Source organism: Dreissena polymorpha, chromosome 6 (genome assembly GCF_020536995.1).
Source record: "Dreissena polymorpha isolate Duluth1 chromosome 6, UMN_Dpol_1.0, whole genome shotgun sequence".
NCBI classification, from domain to species: Eukaryota; Metazoa; Mollusca; class Bivalvia; order Myida; family Dreissenidae; genus Dreissena; species Dreissena polymorpha.
The window spans coordinates 23,070,857-23,085,908 of NC_068360.1; the positions used below are offsets into that span (position 1 = coordinate 23,070,857).

The following is a 15,052-nucleotide window of genomic DNA, read 5'->3' on the forward strand; positions in this document are numbered from 1 at the left end:
TTCTCCGGGTCTTTAATTCTGACAGGAAGGCACTTCTCCGCCCCCTATTTTTCAGCAGGAGGGCAGTTCTCCGCCCACTAAAAAACAGGGAGGGGGCAGTTCTCCGCCCATTAAAAAACAGTGAGGGGGCAGTTCTCCGCCCAGCGAGAAGTCTTTGAGGGGGCAGTTCTCCGGGGGGACACCTATCCTAGAGCCGTTTAATCAACTGACATTGTACCAATCAATATAGAACAAATAGCCCTATGTTGTATAAATAAGAAAACGATTTTATTATAAATGTCATTTAAGTTCATTAGATTACAATTTCAGGCATTCGAGGAATAGAGGAGCTGATTGTTGATATTTACATTGGTGTGGTCCGGTAACATAAATATTCAATGTCAATCTGCTCAAATTAATCATTCAAATTTAAGATCCAAATCATGGTGTAAAATGTCAACAAATTAGCCCATATTAAACCAAATTTAATTAGTTTTTAACCCGATTAATACTAAACAAAATGTTTGTAATAATTTGCTTGCCATGTACATGGTGTACTACTCCTACAAATACGATATTTATGTACATCGACATATAAGATGTCGGTTCACTAATGATACCTACCCGGTTGGCTTCCAATCTCGCCTGCTTATAGCTTTAATCCATGCGGTTTTCGTAGCATGATTACTTGGCAATTTGTGCAGCGTTAAAGGCTTGCCATATCTGCCAACTTTTCCCCAACAATTTTGACAATCAGGCTTACAACAATAGAATTTTTCCATTGTTTACTTTTTGCGCCGTGTACTTCTAACAGACTGGAAGTGAGCGATACCTACCCGAATGGGAGACTACTCTAATGCTACTTAGTTTCGAAAATCCGGAATTCTCTCTACATAAGAAACGTTTCACCGGGTGTCAATACCATTACCACTCTCATATTCGGAGGAGACTACACACAGAGGGATGACGAACCACTCAAAATTAGTAACTGTTTACGAGCATGTTATTGTTTCGCTACTGCTCTCATGAGTATTTCGGTACAACCGCCGCGCAGAGATTTGACTGGAACCAGCATAGATGGATCAAATCCCTGCCTTCGTAACCAACCACGTGATGATAGCCTAGCCAAATGGTACAATAATATTACCCCCCGGGGGGGGGGGGGGGGTAACTTCCTATATACGGGTATATAGTGGTGTGCCGATTTTATGGGGTGTGTTTTTCGACTAAAATTATAGATATGGGTATGGTTTTGAGCAAGTATAGATATAGGTATTGAAATCAGATATTTGCTTGTATATAGTAAATGCATATAGATTTGAAAGTATCAGTATCAAAATGGGTATGATTTTTAAATGGCAAAATTGTATGATACATATTTGAAATGTACAAATAAACATATAATAGCAAATCCAATAAGTATACTGTATTGATATGAAAGAGATAAAAATTCTAGTATGAAATGTGTCCACTTTATCAAATTCTAGTATTGAAACGGGTACAGTGTATCAAAATTCTTGTATTGAAATGGGTCCACTTTCTCAATGGTATCGTATACAAATGGGTATGCTTTTTAAAAATTCTTGTATCAAAATGGGTCTACTTTATCAGAGCTCTGGTATTAAAATGGGTCTAATTTCGGAGGTCTCAGCGGGACACCCCTTCCCTAAAATTTGGGAAGTTACCCCCCGGGATATTACCGTTGTTATATATATATATTTTTATAATTTAGGTAATTCATTTATTATTATAAACCCAAACGTATACACTATTTTCAAAACATAATAGAAAATGAAACTACTTTTCATAATATAATAATTAAGCCAAACAAATAAATACTTCCAAGTCTGGTAGGATGTTCGTGTGATGGCAGAGATTGTATGTGAGAGCAAGGAATGACAACTCTGCGAGGTGATTGATTTCGTTAGTGGACGTGGCAAAGATTTGTAATGAAAACACAAATAAACAAACACATATAATCAGAAAGAGTTTTTATTGATTTTATTTATTCTGACGACGGGCACAATAAAAGGGAGAGTTATCGATGTTTTATAAACAGGATTAATTTATATCTCATGTTTGTTTGCCATTCAGTTTACAATAAATACATGTGAAGCCGGGTATGCATATCCGTATGGACTCGACATGGGAGTGCCATCATCTACAAATACGGATATGACTGTTAAAACCATCCTTAATTTCTAAGATTTTGATAAAAGTAGAGCAGAATTACTAAGAAAGAATACTGATACAGCATCTTCAATTGTGAGAAATATAAGATTGGTCGAGCTAATTATTTCAAGGAAGTTTAAACTTATAAATGATAGTTTTGGTGTGTACTTGCTAGTGAAAGTGTTCTAATCATGCCAATAGTTAGTCTTGTTTTTTCGAGAGTAGTGGTTATGGTAGACGGACACTGAACATATGTAAGTATGCGTGTATATGTTAACAAGATAAACTTTTTAATTTATGAATTTGATTCTTGTCGAGTCGGGAATACTTGTTTTTGTTACTGTGAGTTTTCGACTTATGTTCTATTTGCATGTGTTTGACGTACGTTTTTCAAATTTATTTTCAGTTCAAATTTTGCAACGATCGTTTATATCGTTGTATTCGAAAGGTTGACAACATAGACCTAAAATGGATTATGAAAAACTGGTTCAAGAGAAAAACGATTCAAATACCGTTGAAAATATACCAATCATCGTGTTTATGTCAATTGTTTGCTCTGCTGGCATCATCGGTAATTTCGTCGCCTTACTATTCTACGTTTCAAGGAAAGATAAATCAGCTGCAACTTTAGTGCTTACTGCACTGTCTGGAAACGATTTGATTTGCTCTATAGTACTACTTTCATCTACAGCTTGGTTAACACATTCGATGACGTACACAAATGTGGCGGCGTGCAAAATTCACAGCTTCCTGAACCACGTGTTTGTTATGAATTCCATGTTTTTACTATTCATCTTAGCCCTGGATCGGTACTTAAGTATATGCAATACATCAAAATGGAAGTCATTATTTGCAAGAAGGAAAACAGTGAGTAACATCGTTTGCAACACAGGACTTTCAATCCTGTTTTCAATACGACAACTTGTCTTTTCCGACGTTGTGCCCATAGACTTTACTGTAGCCGAAAATGTAACCCTAACAGGCAACCGCTGTAAGACAACAAGTGAAAAGCGTCTCGCAAAAATTGCCAAGGCTTTTACTATTTTTGACTTCATATTGGTCATTATGGGTATGATATTAATGCTTACTCTGTATACGTTAATCATACGTAAGGTTTCTTCTGTTGGCAAACGTCGATGCGCAGCTCGAAATAATATTGTTACGGACGAAAGCCAACCAACTGAAGTATCGCAAATTTCTGTGAATTTCGTTAAACAAAGTTCAAATGAAAAAACCGTTGTTGAAAGAAATAGACCTTCAACAACAGGACAGAATACTATAAATGTCAGCAAAACTCTTCACTGGAGCGCGACAATTGAACGACGGCTGACTAAGATGGCATTTATTCTTACATTAGCATTCGTCTTGAGTTTTGTCCCTTTCTTCGTCGTGTCAATAATAGGTACAATATATACACAGCTTCCAATTTGGGCTTTGGTTTTATATAGATCTTATGCTTTGAATTCCACGATGAACCCTTATCTGATAGGATACTACAACTCGGAATTTCGGGAGTTCGTTAAAAAGATCATAACTTGCCGTTTCTTACCAAGTTTACGAAGAAAATAAAGGTTTAAAATACGTATTTTGAAATCTAAATGTGTTTATGTAAAATAATATCTATCCTTACATGTTTATCGATAATATGTTATGTATAAACGTGTAAATACACTCTGTTATAACTAATTCGAATGCGCATTGTGAACTTAAATTTAAAAAATCAACACATTGCAAAACTGTCTAAATAATATCTCATGTCTAAAATGTCTAAATCCATCCTTCTTACCAGTGTATCATAACGCAAAAATAGTGCTTTGCCCATGCCCTATTTGCGTGGCGCTGCGCCTCGCCGCCGTGATGTCTGCAAAATAAGCGCCCATCAATATGTGTGACTCTGCGACTGTTTTTTATATACTTCATAGACGCCTTATCGAGTATTTTAATCAATTAAATATAGTTTTGTCGGGATTCCGGTCCTCACATAATGCAGCCCCGGGCTCGGAAGAATCTCATTAACTTCAAAAGACACACAAATGTTTTGTCCGAAGTTCCAGTGTATTCATCATTCAGTACAATAGCTGGCTCGTTAATCACTAAAATACCCGTTTAGGATTACATATTTCATTATCATTTAAAAAATCATAAAACAATTACAAGTGTGTGTACTGAATTAAATTTCAATTTGTTAAAACGCTTTTCTAGTAGAAATACCTATTGTGACGATATTGGTATGAATCAAGTGCACACTTTTCTCCAGTATTTCAACCGGTTATCATTATCAGTTTACTAATGAGGTATCTGTCAACGATTTTATCGTGGAGAGGTACACCACAGGAATCAATTAGTGTAGTGGTTATAACATAGCTAACAAACTGCCACAAAAAATACTATCAACTGATAGTGACACGGGGTTATTCATGCATGACTAAGTCACAACCGTTCGCGATGTTGTGCCATGGGCCATGTTAATGGAGAGTCGTTAAGTAAAATCGTAAAATAAATAAATACCAACGAATCTTTGAAGGAATATGTTATAACAAACGTAAATTTCCTCATTCATCAACAAAATAAGTAAATATATTGGACATTTTCAAGACATGCACAATTTTGACAATAACAATCAATAGCCTATATCCTCAAAATGCATAAGCAAATATTAACCAGCCCAAAAGGAGTAAAACATATTTATAAAATATTTATCCAAAACAGTGACATTCCAACTTGTCAAACAAAACTATATTAATAATTTTGTAATATTGGCTGGAAAAAAAAACTACATGAACTCGTGTTCAACCTTACTAAAGATACATATATAAGATGGTCCCAGTGCAGAATATTCCGCAGAATCTTAGGAACAAAATATCTTATGTTCAAAACGAAAATTGTCGCCAATAATGAATGTACATTTTGTAAACATGAAGAAGGAAATATCATGCACTTGTTCTGGTACTGTCAATATTCCCAAGAAATTGTTAAATTTGTTGTTGGGACTATTCATAGAAGAAAGCTAAGCTTAACTATTTATATTACATGTCAGGATCTCATACTTGGAATCAAGACACCAATAATGAATGATTATAACAGTGTGCGTCTAGAAATTAAACGCTATATGTTTTTATTGCAAGAAAAAAACAGAATTCCTGCAACTTTTGGACTTGTATACAACTTGGATCAAACACAATTTTGAAATATAAAAAACAACAATTAAAACAGACGATGAATAAAGAGACTGGTCCCTTGTAAAGATATTTGTAGACATCTCCCGTGACTACATTACTTATCATAACACGTAATATAGATTCTATATAGTTTTGTAAAGCCTGCATTAGTAATGTATTTTACACAATGCAATTCAGCAATAAATAACATTTCGAATGTGTAATATATTACAGATAAAATATATACATACCGACAACTAAAATTTTATAAAATGCATGTGCAAATTAGTTTTGTTGGTATAGTTCTTGTCATGTTAAACACTATAAATTGTGTATGAATGTATGTTTATAACCCTAGGTATGTTCTACTAAAAAAACTGTATTTAAGATACTCTGTAAATAACATGTTTGCATGCATGTATGTGATATCTTACAGAAGGAATAGCTTAGTTTATGTACCCATCACATACCTTTTATTAAAATACAATGTATAGTATATGCCTGTTTGTATGCCTGTAATATCTTTCGGATAAAATAAAAGTATACACACAAAATAAATAAATACTAATTGCTAGCATTTTCCCCAATACGCCAATGTTAACAAAGCGCAAAATCACGCGACTCGCATCATTCCAGAACGAAGCTGAACGTGATGCAGTTTCTCAAAGTGCCAAACAACGCCGCATCTGGTCTCGACCTTAACGCTTTTCAACAATCGACGACGTACCGATATTGTCCATACAATACGAAATCGTCAGAATAAGCTAAAAATATATAATTCCCATTTCAAGTTGTTTATTTCCTGTTTAAACGTTTTATTTTTTTAAGTAATTGTTTTATTTAATGGTTTAAAGACATTTTAATACTCTTCCTTCGAGCAATTTTATCCCGATGTTTATTTTTTGCAATTAAATTTATTAAAATCCGTGTGTACGAAATTATATGGATTATATGGATTTTTATAGCCTCTTTTTTTAAGTTGCTTGCGTTTAGTCTTCATACAACCTTTACTTTGATGCTAATAATTAACTCTTATTTTTATAAAGATGCAAGCAAATGTATTAACAAACAATATTGGTACTAATATCATAGAATTTTTAGTTAGGTATTATAGTGTTTATTTCGAAAACAAATATCGATGTGTTGACTAAACACGTGCCTATATGTATATGTTTTACGTGACTGTAACATGGTCGTTAATCACGGGCGCCACTTCCCTTTTGCGGTGTATTGATTAATGAGCCAATGCTACTTCCGCGGTGGCGCTTAGGACCGAATGTTTTGAACATTCACGGCAAATTCTACAGGGTGCGTAAGTTTTATAGGTTTTTCAAAATCTATCGCATTATTTAAAAAATCGGACAATTAATTCATCCACACATGCACAGAAATACACAATTTCAAACCAATTTGCAAACGTGTGGACCTTTATGAGTTGTGTCCTGGCAGTGTGTTTGAAAGCATATCGATGTTTTTGGCCTGTGTGACGCCAAACACGCCACCAGGACACAACTCATTAAGGTCCCCATTTTTTCAAATGGATTGTGATTGTATGTTTCTTTACATTTGTGGATGAAATAATTTTCGTGAATGAATCGCACTACATTATCCGATTTTTTAAAATAATGCAAAATATGTTGTTTTTTTAAACATATAAAATCAATTCACCCTGCAAAATTATCCTTGAATTAAAAAAAAATCCGGTCCTTAGCGCCACCTCGGAAGAAGCATTGGTTCATTTATTAATGCATCGCCAAAAAGAGGTGGCGCCCGTGATTAACGGCCGTGTGTAACTTGGATTTTCCCAAGCACTCTCTGAGCATGCGCTAAAAATAACGAATCTTAACAATGACAGTCAATTTATTTATATATTTGTATCATTATTAAAACCTACGTCATTACACATTTAATGCTCATTTTACGCAGTGGTCTATTTCTTAATGACCTCAGGTTGAATATGCTTCCTCCGTGTGGAGTCCTCACTCATTACAAAATATACAAACAATGAAAATGTACAGCGTCGAGCAGTCTGCTGGGTCAAACATAACTATTCCCCGTATGACAGTGTCACCTCCATGCAACAAGAACTTGGTTGGCAGACCCTACAAGACAGACGAAATAACACTACATTAATAATGTTTCGCAAAATTGTTCAAGGTTTAGTGGCGGTGCCCCTACCATCATATATCGAGCGACCCACCAGATTCACTCGTCACATGCATCCCCTCTCCTACAGACAGATCCATACCACTGCAAATAATTGTAAGTTTTCTTTTTTCCCAAGTGCTATTGTGATGTGGAACAACCTCCCCGCAACTACAGTTTTACATCCTGATCTTGAAGGGTTTAAGCTTTCCCCTTCTGCCCCTTGAACTCTGGGAGACATGTTTTTATCAGATTTTAACCATTATTCACTTCACCTTATAATAAATCTAACATACTTTTAACATTCTCACTTTGTCACTTTTAACACTTTTACCTTCACTGACGATGCTTTGCAAACGTTTCTTCAAATTAAATGCTCAATTAGTAACTTTGACCTCTCAAGTGCTCGTGTTAATATTTAAGCGCTTAATGTGTGCAAAGATCTATAAATGATAGATCTTTAATAATTGATCTTTAATATGTGAAATAGACTAACGCTCTGGTATGGCCAAAGACCTATATATTTGTTTGTATATGTCACTGATATGTCATTTAGGAAATTACAAACTGCTTATCGCACAGGGAGCATCGTCGAGTGTTGGGATAGTGTCTGCCTTGGAATAGAAGTTAATTAAGATTGAAAGAGATTGGTGATTAAGTGGTTGATTTCAGCCCCCAGTCCACCGAAAATGATTCAGTGCATTTAAAATGGCAGTTTTAAAGTGTGGTTTCCGTCTAGAATCTTCATCAATAAGTGAAAATACTTCAAAATTTACATTAATGTCCGGATTGATTTACTATCCAGCTTCACTGTGTAATATTTATCATTCATGATCACTAATAAAGAGATTTCAATATGCATGCAGAGACAGTTACATTTTCACCGTGTCAGTTTTTTTAACTAGTACATAATAATTCTTCAATATATCATTCAATGTAAAATATATGTTCGTCAATGTAAACGAAAATTTACATATTTTATGCACTGAATCAACACACACATAACACGTTTGATACTTCTTGAGAAACAACACACACCAACACGCCAATACCATAATACCATGTCTTTTTTTTAATTTAGTTGATCTTCGTTTTGAGCAATAATCGATGTTCTCCAGAATGCGTTTACTCTTATCAGGGACCTGTACAAAAAATAGGTCCCGGCTCTGATGTTAACGGATGACTCGTATTTTTATAAAGATAAAATGAACTGTATAAATATACACTAATGGTACTAAATATGATGTCGTTAAATTATTATTTAGGTGTTACAATGTTTATTTTTATATTTTCTTAATAATTTATTGAATAAACTCTTGCCTGTTTACATATGTTTTACATTATTTTAACCAGTGACAGTGCGCATAAGAATTCCGATGTAATTAATAACAGTCAACTGGTCTATAATCGTTGATATTCTCCGCCATTTGCATAACACATGAAATAAAAGAAAGTTTTCACGTTCGGCCTCGTTCTAACATTCGACGCGTCAAGTTATGGCTAAAAAAAGTAACAGTGTAAGTATCGAGAAACTGGTCTAGTTTTATTATATTAAATTCATTAATAACATAAGTTGTTGTAGATGTATACCAAGTACTGTGATACTATTCGTTTTGTAGTGTATAACCAATACCTGTGTCAGATAAAATTGTTTAACGTAAACAGCCAAACAAATTATGCTAATGATTATCACTCGCGCCTTTGTCTAATTCTGACTGTAAACAATCTAACGTTCTTTTTTTGTCTTGATATTATACACAGAGAGACGGACGGACAGGCGGGCGGACGGGCGTGCGGGCGGGCTTGCGGTCCGGTCAGCCAGCCAGCCAGCCAGCCAACCAGCCAGCTATCAAGCCAGGCAGGCAGGAAGGCAGAAATGAAGGCAGGCGGGAGGGAAGGAAGGCAGGCAGGCAGGAAGGAAGGCAGACAGGATGACAGGCATGCGGGAAGGCAGGCATGCAAGCAGGCAGGCAGGCTTATACATACGTGCATCGTCCAGAGACTCTTAATTTAACAAAAAATAGGCCTAGACGACTAGGAAGCAGACTTAAATATTCTTCATATTCAAATGAGGTTTTTAAAAACTGTATACATATCCAATATAGAACTGTTATTCATTTTCCGTACCACTTTTGTTTAAAATTGTCAACAAGTCTACATTTGAACTCGGTAATAATAACATGCACAATCTTTGGATTTTCAAAATTGTTAATTTACCCAAACGTGAAAAGGCCCCTTTATTTTCGTCTACATATAGGTGCGTCAAGTTCTGGATTTTCCAAATTTAAATCATTATCTAAACAGAAATCTGCGCCGTGCCCCTATGCTCTCATGGGAAAAACGTTTGAAAAATAACGCCCGAAACCTAGATACCCGTATGGTAGTTGCTTGTTGAGTCGTGGGTTCTTTTCGAGTCGTGTGTATTGAGATCGTGTTAAATTGCTTGATAGAATGTTGGCATATGATGCAATTCGTTACGTAACATGTTTTGATTCAACATAGTTTTGCTGATCATATATGCGAAAAAAATAGGTAAATAGTGTAATTCATCATAACTCCCCGGGCATAACACGCTACGTTCTTATAAAATATTTCTTTCTCTCTGTATTATTCAAATAGTGTTTCTAAGTAACACACAATCGTTTATTTATTAGTATTTACCATACTACATCGTCTGTTATCATTTTTTCACAAATAATTAACTTCATTACAACGTCAGTTGTGAGGCTTTTTATAGCATGCAAATTTGAAATTGATTATCAGAATCCACGGCTCAAAAAGAACTTATTTTCAAAATGGCGGTTTGACACTACCAGGAAAATCGAGTATTTATTATTATTACAGGTGATAAAAAGTTGAAAAAGGCAACAAATATGAAAACCAAAAGATAAAAATTTTGTTTAAAATGATTATAATGATTCAAAGCCATATATTTTTTAAAATATTTGTGATGTAACATCTTTATGAAAATTACCCACGACTCAACAAGCATATAGCATATAAGGCTGAGTTCCAGTAGAGGCACGCATACTACTGGTTTGCGATCTGCTAATTCTCAATTAGAGTCGCTCATAGTGTTTGCCATCTTTTAATACCTTTACTTCTTGTTTCATTAAACATCGTGCAAATATCGTATGTGTTTTTATAGGACGATGACTCGTGCGCAGAACCTGCAATATTGGTTGAGATTATCCTACGGCCCGCTTTTAGATGTGAATTTTCCATACTCCGATTTCTAGCTATCCGGCTATCGATTTCCGCTTCCGCTAAAACGAACAAACAAAAAGACAACAAACGTTTCCCTCCAGAAAAATAACGATTTACGATGAAACTTGAGGATAATATCTGTCCAATATGTCTCTATGTATTCATACAACCCGTGACTATGCCATGCTGTCACGAATTGTGCTTGGAATGCTTTAAGCAAAATGTCGAAGAAGCAAACTTCTGTTGCCCGATGTGTCGAACGCGAATTTCAACATGGGCTAGAAGAGCGGCAAGAAATAAGGCTTTAGTAAATGAAGTTAGATGGACAGCGATTAAAAATGCCTTCCCAGACCAGGTGAAAAATCGCCTTGAAGGTTTAGAAGAGGAAGATGAGGAAATGAATGGTAACATATGTTGAAGATATTGCCTAAGCAGGGATTTTACTGGGTCAAAAAAAGTTGTGGCCACTTTTTTGCGACAAAAAAAACTTTATATCAGTGCTTTCCACAGGATATTTGTCAGGCGCCCCAGGGCTGATAGGGGTGGTTCGGGAGGGGTGTCCCCTCCCGACATTGATTTTTTAAAATTTAACATGTCAATTCACGTACTGTGGTGCGTTATAACTCAAAGAAAAACAGCGTCAAAAGACATCATTTGGTGCGCTATGACTATCCCCCAGTCATTTAAAAATATATATGTTTTATATTGTTTAATTGTTTTAAACTTTCCAGAACATTTAGTAAAATCCAGACTCGAACGATTCCCCAATACATCCGTTTCAACCCGACTCTTTTACCGTATACTTACTACTTTTCAAGGTTCTTTTTATTACCCGTTAATCCCGTTTATTCCGTTTTTATAAATCACTTTCTGGTAAATATTTACGATAAAAGCTCTCAATTTTTTCTTTAACACAAACCTTGCCATTTTTCTATAGTATCAAATAAATTTTAAGTGACTTTTAATAGATTTGATGAAATATTGCCTCTGAACATGCGTCAATCCCCTGACATGTTGTGTGCTTGTTATTTAAAAGGCTCGATACACATGACGCGACGTTGTACATGCTGCATAATTTTCGCGCTCTTTTTAATTGAGAAAAAGATTCGACACAAAATAAATTTGCACTAGTAATATGAAGCAAGAATATTTTAATGTTGCGGTAACATTTACATTCGGAAGTGTGTTTCGGATTAAAAACGCGTTAACGTCGACATACGGGAAAGGGTATCGGATGACAAATTTAATTATTCCCATTTGAGATTTTAATAAATATTAACAGTTGTGTTATGAATTTAACGATAATTTGTTTAAACACTTAAGTCCAATAAATGTTTTGACGGAATTATGCATGAAATTCACGAGGATTACGGCCGGTTGCCATCATCAGTCTTCTAAGTATCGATTATCGGACGAAAAATTTACCAGTGCGTAATTAATTCAACGAAAATTTGTTAACGCTTACGCATTACGTGTGGAATAAATGCCAGCAAAACGTTATAAATGGACATGATGAAAAATACATGTACTGGAATTAAATTGTTATCGCATAATTGTAACCGGGAGTTATTTGCACAACTTACTCGCTATAAGTAATTATTTCTTTACCTCTTTCAGTTAATTTCTTGTATTAATTACAAGAGTCATAGGTTACACTTGTTAACAGTAAAAAGGTAATATTATGATGATGCCCGAAACCGTCTTAAATGTACTTTTTTGTTACGTAAATGGTACAAATTCTTGCTTATCAAGCTGCGATAAACTTTTACATCGTGCCCGACGTCAATAAAAAATATTGGTAGGTAGTTAACCCCGCCCTCATAAGCATTCGCGTAACCGATTGGACGATGAACATAACAGTTTGACGACTGGAAAGTTACCTGATACATCCTTGTCAGCATTTAAATGACTGTGTAATTTGGCTAGAATAATCTATACGCGCGTCATGCTATTCTCTTATGAGTGGATTATCCATTACCCCATGTGGTGTTTATGGCGTTTACTTGTGAAAGTAGGTACCGTGTGCTCTTTTAAAACAGGGAATATTGATACACTGATAGAGAAACCTTTGTTGTTTTTTTTACAATCTCCACTCTCTTTCACTGAAAAACACACAGGTCGGAATATTTCAAGCGCCCCGGGGACTCGGATTTCGAAATTCAAGCGCCCCGGAAAGGGGCGCTTAAATGGCCTGGGGAAAACCCTGATGTAGGACGTCACATGGAAAGTGTGGATGTATTTTGTCAGTGATTTTTTTTGCTTTAATTTGTTACAGCCTGTGCCATTTGAATTGGGAAAATTAGCGCAATAAACCGTGAAATTGGGAAAAATAGCGCGATAAACCATGAAATTGGGAAATATTAAGCATTATAAATAGGATTATAAGTAACAGAAGTGATATTGTTTTTAAGTGCATGTTGAGGGAGTTTTCTAGAAAAGGAGTCTGGTCAAATTGGTGTTTTTTTTAATCAATAAAAGTGGCAAGTTTGGGAATGATTTATGGACAAAAATGATATATATATTATGTAAGATGTTTAAAAAATAAAGTTGAGACCTAGATTTAAGAAATCATAATTAAGTTATATGAGACTTCTTTCTACAAAAAAAAAAAAAATATTTTCTTTTTTTTTTTTTTTTTTTTTTTTTTTTGAAGTTGGGCTTTTTTTGGGAAATTTTGGTCAGAATTATGGGAAAAAACGTGTATTTTTGCGATTGGGAAGCAGCCGAAATTCGGCTGTAAATTTGAGCAAAAAAAATCACTGTTTGTGTTGTATAAAAACATGAACATCACGTCAGGCGATTTACGCGTGTTCAGTGGAAAAAAACGCCCCGATTGAACGTTATTTCATCATATCTTTAAATAGAAACTAATTCCAAAATTTATTTGACACTTAAGAAAAATGGCGAATGTCTGTATTACTTGAAATTCATGGGAACTTTTATCGTAAATATTTACCAGAATTTGCTTTATAACTGGAATATACAGGATTATCAAGTAATGGGTATTGATGGGAAAAATAGTAAGTATGCAGTTATAGATACTTTAAATTAATTATGATTTTAAATATTATGATTATTGTTTTTTTTAAATTTATTGACTAACTTATCATTTTTAAAAGAATTTTATTTTATGATGCGCATCGACTCGACGTCATATTGCGGCTTGCCTCGGCTGACAGACGCATAGCATTTCGGCGAAATGCAACATGCAGCCTTATACTGACGCGGCTTCACTTGTTTTATACCCTTCATTTCCCCAAGCTAATCATCATCAATGGCAAAAAAACAATATTTTCAAATGCTTTTTTTTAGTTGTTTGTAAAAAGATTCTTTACAGCTGTAAACAATTATTTGTTTATTATTTATGGAAACAGCCTCAAATGCACAAGGACTAAATCAATATCTTTATCTCAGTGTATCACGTCTGTTACTAAAGTATTATCCCCACGCTTTTAAAAGCGTGGGGATATTGTGGTTATATCTGTCCGTCCAACCTGGCCACTATCTCCTCCTACAGTATTAGTATGAGCACTAGAACCTTGAAACTTACACACATGGTAGCTATGAGCATATGTGTGACGGTGCACTGTTTGGAATTTTGATCGGACCCCCATAACTTTTGACCTAGGGGTCAGATCAAAATTCCAACTAGAAATGGCGCGGCACAGGCCGACGCGTATCCTCACACCGCATGTTTGACCCAGGGGCGTCCAAGGGTTGGTAATGGGGCCATGCATAGTTGAGATTGACCACAGTGCTCCAGCTAGGCCTAAATTTGAGGGCGCCCCGCCCTGCCCTCCCGAACCTCCGCCATGCCCTCCCGAACCTCCGCCCTGCCCCCCCCCCCCCCCCAAAAAAAAAATTTTTTTTTTTTTTTTTTTTTTTTTTTTACATATGATAATTGATAAATCTCTTATTACATTACAAGTAAATAATTTATTTTTCATTGTAGACATTATATTTAAATGGTTTAATTATAATGGTAATAATATATTCTAACAATTATTAATAAAATATAAATTAAAATGCATGTGGAAGCATTCCAGAAAAGCCCGCGCACTCTAAAGTGCCCTTTTGACAAAATTCTACGCGTCGAAAGTGCCCTTTTGGCAAAAAAAGCCACCCTGCCCTTTTTAAATCCTAGCTGGAGCACTGGACCATATTGTCATAAGAGAAGTTCAGTATCAATTTGAAGTGAATCGGAGTAGAAATGAATAAATTATAGTTAAAAGCAATTTTGGGTGGGCGTGGTCTATGTGGGCGGGACGCCCCAGGGTTGGTAAGGCCTAAAAAATATGTTGTGGTTCGGGTCACCCGACCCTACCTAGGAAAATGCGCCGACCCTAAAGTTTTTATTGGCAGTGCCGACCCTAAACTTTTTCACCTTTTTC

At 35.4% G+C, this 15,052-nt stretch overlaps 1 protein-coding gene across 1 annotated transcript in view; it reads left to right on the forward strand.

The window, feature by feature from the left end:
* The first annotated feature begins 10,725 nt into the window (after positions 1-10,725).
* The window catches only part of LOC127836059 (E3 ubiquitin-protein ligase RNF169-like), a 46,869-nt gene continuing 42,542 nt past the window's right edge, over positions 10,726-15,052 (forward strand). Inside the window, exon 1 of the mRNA XM_052362481.1 lies at positions 10,726-11,065. Coding sequence (XP_052218441.1) covers positions 10,780-11,065 — 286 coding nt within the window. The 5' untranslated portion in view covers positions 10,726-10,779. The remainder of the gene's footprint in view (positions 11,066-15,052) is intronic.